The 12,806-nt window shown below is 50.1% G+C and overlaps 1 protein-coding gene across 3 annotated transcripts in view; it reads left to right on the plus strand.

Moving 5' to 3' along the window:
- LOC110487597 (glutamate receptor ionotropic, kainate 5) overlaps window positions 1–8,091 on the plus strand; it is an 86,449-nt gene extending 78,358 nt beyond the window's left edge. For 2 of the 3 annotated variants that reach the window (XM_036971159.1, XM_036971160.1), the window contains 2 exons: window positions 4,432–4,598; window positions 5,327–8,091. In XM_036971159.1, the coding sequence (XP_036827054.1) occupies window positions 4,432–4,598; window positions 5,327–5,974 (815 nt within the window). In that variant the 3' untranslated portion in view covers window positions 5,975–8,091. The remainder of the gene's footprint in view (window positions 1–4,431; window positions 4,599–5,326) is intronic. The other variant, XM_036971161.1, reaches the window with a different exon arrangement.
- Window positions 8,092–12,806: the final 4,715 nt, after the last annotated feature.

Below are 12,806 nucleotides of genomic sequence, written 5' to 3' on the forward strand. Positions count from 1 at the left end.
CCAGTAGTTTTTATCTGATTTAACCTTTATTTAACCAGTCCCATTGAGGTCAGAATACTTTTTTATCGCAAAGGGAGACCTGTCAAAGTACCAGCGCTAATGATCAGGGACCCTATGTATTAAGGGGGCCCTATGACTGCTCATCTAGGATCAGTTTTTCTTTTTTGATCATAATCAATAAGATTACATGGACAGGGAGAACCTGATCCTAGATCAGCACTCCTACTCTGAGACGCTTGATACATAATACTAGTGGTCTCCAATGAAACACTCGGTAGGACACTAACCCTCACACACCCTCACAACCCAGCATATACCTTGAAGGAGGCTAGTAAATACGCAACATTTCCGTCCAGAGTGGATCTCCGTCAGGTCCTAGTCTTGGAGGTGCTCTGAAACGCTTATACGGACACCCGCATTCATCTTTTTAACGAGCTCCCAGCACTCCCATTTTTAACGAGCTCCCAGCACTCCCATTTTTAACGAGCGCCCAGCACTCCCATTTTTAACGAGCGCCCAGCACTCCCATTTTTAACGAGCTCCCAGCACTCCCATTTTTAACGAGCTCCCAGCACTCCCATTTTTAACGAGATCCCAGCACTCCCATTTGTAACGAGCTCCCAGCACTCCCATTTTTAACGAGCTCCCAGCACTCCCATTTTTAACGAGCTCCCAGCACTCCCATTTTTAACGAGCTCCCAGCACTCCCATTTTTAACGAGCGCCCAGCACTACCATTTTTAACGAGCTCCCAGCACTCCCATTTTTAACGAGCTCCCAGCACTCCCATTTTTAACGAGCTCCCAGCACTCCCATTTTTAACGAGATCCCAGCACTCCCATTTTTAACGAGCGCCCAGCACTCCCATTTTTAACGAGCGCCCAGCACTCCCATTTTTAACGAGCTCCCAGCACTCCCATTTTTAACGAGCTCCCAGCACTCCCATTTTTAATGAGCTTTGCCATTAGAATCTATACTTATTGCTGAGATAATGTTCATTTGTTCCAAACCAGCTGCTATGCAGTCCCATTAGAATTGCACACTACTAATGCACACTACTAATGCACACTACTAATGCACACTACTAAATACAATTTGTACACAATACAATGAGAACATTTCCTCAAGTAGTATTAAGCACTTGTTTCTTAGATACTTATAAAGTCAATGTTTTTTTGGTGTCACAGAAGAGTGGACACGAGTGGATTGGTAAACGTAGCCCATTCTATTCCCATCACAATGTCTCACAGCTGGAAATTCCATTTGCTTCAGATATGCGTGTACTTGATCTAATTGTGATTATGTGTTGTGTGAATATGTCAGGTTTATTTTGCCTCAACTTTTAAAGATGGAGTCTGCAGTAGGGGAAACGGAGCCACTGTCTGCCCCAGCAGAGGTGAAGAGTCTAGCGCAACGCGGAGAAAAAAAATCATTTGCAGTACATATTCGGCTGTTCTATCGGACATGTAATGATGTCTGAGACAAAACAAACGTGTTCGTTGTTTGCAATAACTTCTTGGTTGTTGAAATATTGCACACAGACTTGGCAAATTCACCATGAAGGGTTCCAGCATTAAGAACAAACCACATTTGGAAGATTGATTTAATTACTGCTATGATTATAATGGGTGCGTGTTGGTGGCAGGGAGGTCAGGTTCAGGAGAATGAACTTGGTATAAACGGAGTCGTTTAATAAGTGCTCACAAAATCCGAAAACCGACATATACAAAAATAACGAAAGTGGGTACAAAACCCGTCTCACACCAGAACATAACTAGCACCAATACATACAACAAACAATCACAGACAAGGACATGAGGGGAAACAGAGGGTTAAATACACAACATGTAATTGATGGGATTGGAACCAGGTGTGATGGAAGACGAGACAAAACCAATGGAAAATGAAAAATGGATCAGTGATGGCTAGAAGGTCGGTGACGTCCGAACAAGGAGAGGGACCGATTTCGGCGGAAGTCGTGACAATTTTACCAGGGGGAAATGTGTGTGTGTGTGTGTTGGTTGTTTGTGTGTGAACATGCACTGCTCAAAAAAATAAAGGGAACACTAAAATCACACATCCTAGATCTGAATGAATGAAATATTCTTATTAAATACTTTTTTCTTTACATAGTTGAATGTGCTGACAACAAAATCACACAAAAATTATCAATGGAAATCAAATTTATCAACCCATGGAGGTCTGGATTTGGAGTCACACTCAAAATTAAAGTGGTGAACCACACTACAGGCTGATCCAACTTTGATGTAATGTCCTTAAAACAAGTCACAATGAGGCTCAGTAGTGTGAGTGGCCTCCACGTGCCTGTATGACCTCCCTACAATGCCTGGGCATGCTCCTGATGAGGTGGCAGATGGTCTCCTGAGGGATCTCCTCCCAGACCTGGACTAAAGCATCCGCCAACTCCTGGACAGTCTGTGGTGCAACGTGGCGTTGGTGGATGGAGCGAGACATGATGTCCCAGATGTGCTCAATTGGATTCAGGTCTGGGGAACGGGCGGGCCAGTCCATAGCATCAATGCCTTCCTCTTGCAGGAACTGCTGACACACTCCAGCCACATGAGGTCTAGCATTGTCTTGCATTAGGAGGAACCCAGGGCCAACCACACCAGCATATGGTCTCACAAGGGGTCTGAGGATCTCATCTCGGTACCTAATGGCAGTCAGGCTACCTCTGGCAAGCACATGGAGGGCTGTGCGGCCCCCCAAAGAAATGCCACCCCACACCATGACTGACCCACCGCCAAACCGGTCATGCTGGAGGATGTTGCAAGCAGCCGAACATTCTCCACGGCGTCTCCAGACTGTCACGTCTGTCACATGTACTCAGTGTGAACCTGCTTTCATCTGTGAAGAGCACAGGGTGCCAGTGGCGAATTTGCCAATCTTGGTGTTCTCTGGCAAATGCCAAATGTCCTGCATGGTGTTGGGCTGTAAGCACAACCCCCCCGTGGACGTCGGGCCCTCATACCACCCTCATGGAGTCTGTTTCTGACTGTTTGAGCAGACACATGCACATTTGTGGCCCGCTGGAGGTCATTTTGCAGGGCTCTGGCAGTGCTCCTCCTGCTCCTCCTTGCACAAAGGCGGAGGTAGCGGTCCTGCTGCTGGGTTGTTGCCCTCCTAAGGCCTCCTCCACGTCTCCTGATGTACTGGCCTGTCTCCTGGTAGCGCCTCCATGCTCTGGACACTACGCTGACAGACACAGCAAACCTTCTTGCCACATCTCGCATTGATGTGCCATCCTGGATGAGCTGCACTACCTGAGCCACTTGTGTGGGTTGTAGACTCTGTCTCATGCTACCACTAGAGTGAAAGCACCGCCAGCATTCAAAAGTGACCAAAACATCAGCCAGGAAGCATAGGAACTGAGAAGTGGTCTGTGGTCCCCACCTGCAGAACCACTCCTCTATTGGGGGTGTCTTGCTAAATGCCTATAATTTCCACCTGTTGTCTATTCCATTTGCACAACAGCATGTGACATTTTTTGTCAATCAGTGTTGCTTCCTAAGTGGACAGTTTGATTTCACAGAAGTGTGATTGACTTGGAGTTACATTGTGTTGTTTAAGTGTTCCCATTCTTTTTTTGAGCAGTGTATTTTCCTTGCCTGTGTGGTAGACATTTCCCCTTTTCTAAAATATTTCTTATTTTCATTTCAGCTTCTGTTTAATTTTGACATCTGCTACCCCTTCTCCCATTCAAAATGCTTAGATAGCTACAAGCAACAGACTGGACGATACAGAAGAAGACAGAGGACGCTAGATGTTGTTTGTGTGTTGCACCTTAGGCAGCCCACACTAAGACATAGTGCAGGTCCCAAATGGTGCCCTATTCCCTATATACTGTAGTGCACTACTTTCAACCAGAGGCCTATGTGTCGAAAGTAGTGCACTATATAGTGAATAGGGAACCATTTGGGATGCGAGCACAGTGGTACTTGTTTTGATTGAGTCATCCATGGGATAAATAAGTACCCTCAGGTTAAAGCCGGGAGACTTGAGCCTTTTCCTAAAACACTCGACATAACAAGGGTAGTTGCACAGAGCATCCTTACGAGACGTTTTGAAGATAAGAAACATACGAAACCTTCATGTCGAATATTCTGGCTGAAAAATAGAACGGGAAAAGCCAAAGGTGACTCGTGTGGTCGATTGACTTATTAAGTCAATGAGTGCAGACTTGTTGAATTGCACACAGACACACACCACACTCTCTGTGGGGACCTTATGCTACAAGGTTCATCAAGCTTTCCTCCCCCTCAGGCTTTGTTTAGAGAGTAGTAGAGGGCTCTGATGATCCTGTTACGGCCTATGTTTCCCATATGTGTGTGCCAGTGTATGGGTCAACACACAGCCCTACCACTACCCCTCTATCCGTGTGTTAGAACTGCCTGCATCGTTTCCTCCCCAGGTCTGGGCATGGAGAACATCGGGGGCATCTTCGTGGTGTTGATCTGCGGCCTCATCATCGCCGTGTTCGTGGCCATCATGGAGTTTGTTTGGTCCACCCGCCGCTCGGCAGAGACAGACGAGGTACGCCCTCACTGCTGCCCCGGCCAAAACCACAGACACCCTCCAGTAGGTTACTATGGCAACACACCTCCCGGTGTGCAGTGCAGTGCAGTGAGTGTTGTGCTTTGGTGCCGTCGTGTTGATGTGTACATGGTTGCAAGCAAACAGAGGGTGATGGTCGATGTCTGCGTTTCCTTTCTTCTCTTTTCCCCCGCTCTCTAGGCTGTCTGTGATTCAGTACTCTCTCCCCCTCTCTTTCGCTCTCTATCCCTCACTCCTCTGTCTCTCTCGCTCTCTGTGTTTGCCATTGTTATTCCGCCTGCTAGTCCTTTGTGTCATTTTATTTCATTGGCGTCTGGGTAAAACGCTGTTTGTGACTTTCATTTGCTCCTGCTTTATCTCCGCCTGCTGCTCTGTTTGTTTTTGTGGTTCCGGTTTCAGTTGTCTCCCTCTCTCCATCTCTATCTTCATTCTCTATTTGAGATCCTTTTGAATATGTGTCAGTGTCACTGGAGGTAGCTACTCATGAGTCGTATTTCCATTGTCCGGAGGTCACACTGCATTTGCACAGTGCAATATGTTTAGTTAACCTCAGACGATTTCTCTCCATTTCTCTCGCTCTTTCTCTCTCTCTCTTTCGTTCTCGCTTTCTTTTTCTCTCCCTCTCACATTCACATTCATCTCCCTATCCCTCCTCTCCATCTCGCCGTTGTTTTCTCTCTCTCTCTCTCTCTCTCTCTCCCTCTCTCTCTCTGTCTTCCCTCGCTCTAACACTACTCTTCTCTCTCTCCTAGATGTCAGTGTGTCACGAGATGCTGACCGAGTTCCGCAACGCCATCTCCTGTAAGAAGACCTCACGCTCTCGGCGGCGGCGGCCCTTGGCCAGCACTGGCGGTGTCCTGCGCCACCCCAACCGCCTCCAACTGGGTGTCCCAAGACCCATCCGCCTAGTCCGCGAGATGCGTCTCAGCAACGGCAAGCTCTACAGTGGCTCGGGCCCCCTGACAGGCGGAGGGGGAGCAGCAGGAGGGGCGTGCGGGGCCGTAGGAGGGGGGCCCTCAGACATGGGCCCGGGGCCACAGCGCCTCCTGGAGGACCATCTGGGCGCCAACACTACGCCGCCCCCTCCCCCACCTGCTGCTGCCACGGCGCCACCCTCCCGGAGCTGTGCCCACGTGCGGATCTGCCAGGAGTGCCGGCGCATCCAGAACCTGAGGTCGGCATCGTCCTTCTCACGCATCCCGCCCCACCTCGGCCCACACTCTTCTCTGTCCCTGCCCCGCCTCCCGCCACCCCCACCCCCCTCCTCCACCGACAGCGATGGGGGTGGCTGCGACACAGTGAGCCCCAGGCGGCCCAAACCTAAGCCCACACCCCCTCCGCGGCCCATACCCCCGGCCAAGACGCCCACCACAGACCTGCTGCTCGGGAAACAAGACTGAGGAATGGAGGGGTCAGACGTGATAATAGTCGAGGGTTAAAAGTCAAAGGTCAGGGTATTTGCAGAGAACCGCGTAGGAACGAGGAGCGGAGGGGGCTGTGAGCTTGTAGCGCTTTGACACGGCAGGATCAAAGCACTTTGATCCGTTTGAGGGGGTGGAGAAGGGTTCATTCTCCAGATACCAACCCAGTCAACACAGTCCTCTTAAACCAGGAGTCGTGCTAAAACAGGAGACTGGTTCAAAATGGACTAGATGGTATATTCAGACACTGAGAGACTTCAGGAGGGGCCTTCACATTGTTCCCTCGCTAGTCTATGCTCTTCTGCCACATCTCCCGTGAGACGGGCATGTTAAACCAACCCATGGTCTCCACTTTGATCTGCTATACCACAGGCTGTCTATGGAGTGGAAAATGACTTTTGACCACACACGACCGTTAGCTGCCTACGGTGCATTGAGAGACCATGTGGTGCCCGTTCCACAGTATGCATAGACGTGTTCAAGCTGCCTGGTTTGGCTTTTGACCCCTCACTCTTTCACTTGGATCTGGTGGGAGGACTTGACCTATCCCACAAGCGCTGGAGAGGTTCAGGGGACCATAGAGACTTCACACACGGACACACGTACACAGAAACTCTTGCGCTTAGAGAAGTTGGTTCTCACAAAAAGATACATATTTTTCCTCAGAGCTGCTGCAAGAGCTTGAACTTTGGAATTCTGGGACATGTAAAACCAGACGATGAAGAAAAAAAAAAAGAGGCTTTCTCTGAGTGTAACTCGCCTAATTTATTTTCTATCTTTCTTTCGTTATATATTTGTATTGTCGTCATTGGTTTCTCGGTCACTGTGTAGCTATTGACTCATGTTTTTGGTTTGTCATTAAAGATCCTTGAGAAGCCGATGTGGAGATCATGACCAAATGAGGTCTCTTTCCAACCAATCATAAGCCCGGGAACAAAGTTCAAAGGTCAACATCTGAAACATATATTGACGGTACACCCCAGATCAAATGATTCAATATTACAGTCCATGTTGGCTTGTTACAGTAGCAGTGTGTGACTTTGCTTTTCCACTGCTTTCCAACAAGCCGGTTTTGCCACAGAGTTTTAACGACAGAGTTTGTGTATCGGAGCCCCATCCAATTACAGAAAAACAGAGCCACAGAGCACAGTTTAACAGCACGACATGTTGTGAATCCTTCAAACAGATCTGAATTTAAGAAACTGGATATAAAGAGCAAGGTAAAAAGGAATGACAAAAGAGACAAACTGATGATCATATATAGTTATACGAAGCAGGATAGGAGAAACGTAATGCACAGTCCTGTCTGGCCAATGGTAAGAGGAAACCTGTGTTAATGTGTGTTCTGTGTGATTCATATGGGGGACATAAGGTTGTGTGAGTGCGAACGTACAGAGGAAAGGATGGGTCAGAGTACATTTAGTCATATTTTATGCTTCTTTTTTTTGTGCTAAATGGATTATTTAAGCAATAAGGCCTGAGGAGGTATGGTACATGGCCGATATACCACGGCTAAGGGCTGTTCTTTCGCATGATGCAATGAGGAGTGACTGCATACAGCCATGAGCCATGGTATATTGGCCGTATACCACCAACCCCTGAGGTGCCTTATTGTGATCATAAACTGGTTACCAACGTAATTAGAGCAGTAAAAATAAATGTTTTGTTAAACCCATGATTTGAATATATATATATTTTTTATCTTCATTTAACTAGGCAAGTCAGTTAAGAACAAATTATTATTTACAATGACGGCCTAGGAACAGTGGGTTAACTGCCTTGTTCAAGGGCAGAACGACAGATTTTTACCTTCGATCTAGCACCCTTTCGGTTACTGGCCCAACGCTCTAACCACTAGGCTACCTGCTGCCCCAATGATGTATGGTCTGATATACCACGGCTGTCAGCCTATCAGAATTCAGGGCTCGAACCACACAGTTTATAATAAGAAAATGAGGACAAATGTATATTATTATGATTATATTGTTATTATTATTATTACTATTGAAGGGTGGGGTACTGTAGGAGGGTCACAGTCCTCTTACGTTAAATATATAGCAACACAAAGTTATTTGGAATAAAAAACTGTATACAAACTTCTGAATCTGGTGTCTTTGCATATGTCCGTGCCTGTGTGCGCACGAACATGAAGTGATTTCAAATCGCAAAGTTACCTGTTTCTGCCAGCTCTAGTTGTGTCGTTGTTGGTCTGTCACACAGGATGTTGGGCACTGCACTGACACAGCCATACAAGTCTTGAGAGTCGGTAAGATCGACAAGTAGCATGGCCTGTTCCCTGTCACTAGAAGGGCTTCAGACATCCTGGATAGATTTGTTTCATTTGAGGTCACTTGTCCTTTTGATGACAACCTTAAATAAGGTAGCTGAGAAAACAAACGTTCTTCATGTATTGGGTGGATTTGATCTATCTTGCCACTCCATATTAAGACCTTGAAGAAGGCGCAGTGATTCCGAAACGTTGGTAAATACCCAATAAATGACTGGGAGTTTATATATGGAGTGTGCGACTCTCTTTATTGTGATAGTTTATAGTTTAATCGCCGTTAGTCAGCACCTCGGCAACAAAATACGTTTTCTGGGTGTGCGCCAGCGCCTGTTTTTTTTCTTCTTCATTTCACTCTATATTAATGCCCATGAATTTGGAATGAGATGTTCTGACGAGCAGGTGTCCACATACTTTTGGTCATGTGGTGTAGTTTAGGCTTATTGTTTATTTGTTGTTCTCCGTAACACACTTGTATGCTAAAGTAAAACTGGTTTCTCTCAGGATGCTGCAATGGAGAGCGAGTACTGCCAGCTGGCCCTGTGTTTGCAGTACTGGGAAAGAACGTCACGTTCACACCGCCCTAAAACCCTCAGATGTGGTCAACTTTATCACTGCAGCATGGAATTTCAATGCTGGCAGTGTACAAGGTTGTCACGCTCAGAGGAGAGAAAGTTGGCGCTGGCTACGCAGGAAGAGTGTCACTGAATTCATCTACCTGCGCCCCGACACTTGGACCTTTGATGACGACGAATAGCGAGGATTATTCAGTGACCATTGACACTGAATTTGGTGTAAGCCTAACCGGTAAAACCAGCCTCAGAGTTATTGCCTTGTGGTCCTAAAAAAACGGAAATGCGTTACCTCTGGTTTGTTCAGCCATTCCTATGGGGAAAGAATAAGGTTTTGTGATAATAAAAAATAAAAAAATAAGGTCTGAGGTTTATTATATAAATGCTTTAAAAATCACAAAAAGTGACTTCAGCTGATGAAAATGATCTCACAGAACAAATGTATAAGATCTCCTAAGCCTGCGTTTTAACACAGACCTTATTTTCGGCTTTTTCCAAAAATGCCATTCCTTCCCACATAGGCTTTGTCTAACAAACCGTGGCGGAGATGCCATTACTATTTCAATATGTAATGTCCTCATCAACCTCTTGCCCTCCTCATCACTTCTTCTCCCATTCACCATTTTCTACCTCTTCTCTCCCCTCCCGTCAGAACCCTTCTCCAACCAGGTGGTGTGTTCAAGTTGCCCAGTTTGGCTTTCAACCTTCTCTCTCTTTCACTTGGATCTGACCTATCCCACAAGCCCCGAAGAGGTTCAGGGGACACACACACACACACACACACTCTTTCACAAACAAACAGACAGATAGACTGTAACAGAACTATTGTACTACATTACTACAGTGCTTACTAAAATTATTTTCTATGTACTAACTGTAATATGAAGTATTTAGAACATAGACACAAAGGTATTTAAAATAAATATGAACTATAGACAAACTACTATGTCTGGCTTTATGTCTGTTTTTGTGTGCAAACATATTTTTATTTGGGATAGAAAGATTTGATAGATTTTCACTGTATAACATCCCCATGCCAACCTTCAGCTTCTTTTACCACAGTCACAACCTCACACAGTATGAGGTTATCACTAATCTGACACAGGATCAGCTAACAGTGTAATGCAGCCACTCCACACTGGAGTATGTTATGCTAACCTCTGCTACTGTCACACCCTGACCATAGTTTACTTTGTATATTTCTATGTTGTGGTTGGTCAGGGTGTGATCTGAGTGGGCATTCTATGTTTCATGTCTAGTTTGTCTAGTTCTATGTTCGGCCTGATATGGTTCTCAATCAGAGGCAGGTGTTCGTCATTGTCTCTGATTGGGAACCATATTTAGGTAGCCTGGGTTTCACTGGGTGATTGTTCCTGTCTTTGTGTAGTATTCACCAGATAGGCTGTATTAGGTTTTGAGTTCTCACGTTTCTTGTTTTTTCGTTAGTTTGTTCATGTATAGTGTCGTCAATAAATTACAATGAACAACCACCACGCTGCGCTTTGGTCCGCCTCTCCTTCTCACCAAGAAAACCGTTACAGAATCACCCACCACAACAGGACCAAGCGGTGTGGTAATGGGCAAAGGAAAAAGCAGCAGCAGGAGCAGCGCGAGGAGGTATGGACATGGGAGGACGAAATAGACGGTAAAGGACCTTGGGCTCAGCCAGGAGAGTATCGCCGCCCCAAGGAAGAACGGGAGGCGGCGAAAGCGGAGAGGCGCTGGTATGAGGAGGCAGCGCGGCGTCGTGGATGGAAGCCCGGGAGTCAGCCCCAAAAATTTCTTGGGGGGGGGGCTAACAGGGAGTATGGCTACGCCAGGTAGGAGACCTGAGCCAACTTCCTGTGGTTACCGGTGGGCTAGAGAGACCGGGCAGGCACCGTGTTATGCTGTGGAGCGCACGGTGTCCCCAGTGCGGGTGCACAGCCCGGTGCGGTACATTCCAGCTCCGCGTATCGGCCGGGCTAGAGTGGGCATCGAGCCAAGTGCCATGAAGCCGGCTCTACGCATCTGGTCTCCAGTGCGTCTCCTTGGGCCGGCTTACATGGCACCAGCCTTGCGCACGGTGTCCCCGGTTCGCCTGCATAGCCCAGTGCGGGCTATTCCACCTCGCCGCACTGGCAGGGCGACCGGGACCATTCAACCAGGTAAGGTTGGGCAGGCTCGGTGCTCAAGAGCTCCAGTGCGCCTGCACGGCCCGGTCTATCCGTCACCACCTCCACACCCCAGCCCTCCGTGGCAGCTCCCCGTACCAGGCTGTCTCTCCGGCCCATCCGTCCAGAGCCTTCCTCCTCTCCAGCGCTGCCGGAGCCTCCCGTCTGTCCGGCGCCTCTGCCGGAGCCTCCCGCCTGTCCGGCGCCTCTGCCGGAGCCTCCCGCCTGTCCGGCGCCTCTGCCGGAGCTTCCCGTCTGCCCGGCGCCTCTGCCGGAGCTTCCCGTCTGCCCGGCGCCTCTGCCGGAGCTTCCCGTCTGCCCGGCGCCTCTGCCGGAGCTTCCCGTCTGCCCGGCGCCTCTGCCGGAGCTTCCCGTCTGCCCGGCGCCTCTGCCGGAGCTTCCCGTCTGCCCGGCGCCTCTGCCGGAGCTTCCCGTCTGCCCGGCGCCTCTGCCGGAGCTTCCCGTCTGCCCGGCGCCTCTGCCGGAGCTTCCCGTCTGCCCGGCGCCATCGGAGCTTCCCGTCTGCCCAATGCCGCCAGCGCCGCCCGTCTGCCCAGCGCCGCCAGCGCCGCCCGTCTGCCCAGCGCTGCCAGTGCCGCCCGTCTGCCCAGCGCTGCCAGTGCCGCCCGTCTGCCCAGCGCCGCCAGTGCCGCCCGTCTGCCCAGCGCCGCCCGTCTGCCCAGCGCCGCCCGTCTGCCCAGCGCCGCCCGTCTGCCCAGCGCCGCCCGTCTGCCCAGCGCCGCCCGTCTGCCCAGCGCCGCCCGTCTGCCCAGCGCCGCCCGTCTGCCCACCGCCGCCCGTCTGCCCAGCGCCGCCCGTCTGCCCAGCGCCGCCCGTCTGCCCAGCGCCGCCCGTCTGCCCGTCTGCCCAGCGCCGCCCGTCTGCCCGGCGCCGCCCGTCTGCCAGGGGCCGCCAGTGCCGCCCGTCTGCCAGGGGCCGCCAGTGCCGCCCGTCTGCCAGGGGCCGCCAGTGCCGCCCGTCTGCCAGGGGCCGCCAGTGCCGCCCGTCTGCCAGGGGCCGCCAGTGCCGCCCGTCTGCCAGGGGCCGCCAGTGCCGCCCGTCAGCCAGGGGCCGCCAGTGCCGCCAGTCAGCCAGGGGCCGCCAGTGCCGCCAGTCAGCCAGGGGCCGCTAGAGCCCCTCCGCCCGGAGCAGCTGTCCCTCTGTCCCGAGCAGCTGTCCCTCTGTCCCGAGCAGCTGTCCCTCTGTCCCGAGCAGCTGTCCCTCTGTCCCGAGCTGTCTCTTAGGAGGGTCACCTATCTAGGGACGCTAAGGAGGTGGACAAAGACTATTATGGAGTGGGGTCCACGTCCAGCGCCAGAGCCGCCTCCGCGGACAGATGCCCACCCAGACCCTCCCCTATAGGTTCAGGTTTTGCGGCCGGAGTCCGCACCTTGGGGGGGGGGGTACTGTCACACACTGACCATAGTTTACTTTGTATATTTCTATGTTGTGGTTGGTCAGGGTGTGATCTGAGTGGGCATTCTATGTTTCATGTCTAGTTTGTCTAGTTCTATGTTCGGCCTGATATGGTTCTCAATCAGAGGCAGGTGTTCGTCATTGTCTCTGATTGGGAACCATATTTAGGTAGCCTGGGTTTCACTGTGTGTTTGTGGGTGATTGTTCCTGTCTTTGTGTAGTATTCACCAGATAGGCTGTATTAGGTTTTGAGTTCTCACGTTTCCTGTTTTTTCGTTAGTTTGTTCATGTATAGTGTCGTCAATAAATTACAATGAACAACCACCACGCTGCGCTTTGGTCCGCCTCTACTTCACAAGAAGAGAATCGTTACAGCTACTGTGTGT

The sequence above is a fragment of the Oncorhynchus mykiss genome, chromosome 32, assembly GCF_013265735.2.
Source record: "Oncorhynchus mykiss isolate Arlee chromosome 32, USDA_OmykA_1.1, whole genome shotgun sequence".
Classification (NCBI taxonomy): domain Eukaryota; kingdom Metazoa; phylum Chordata; class Actinopteri; order Salmoniformes; family Salmonidae; genus Oncorhynchus; species Oncorhynchus mykiss.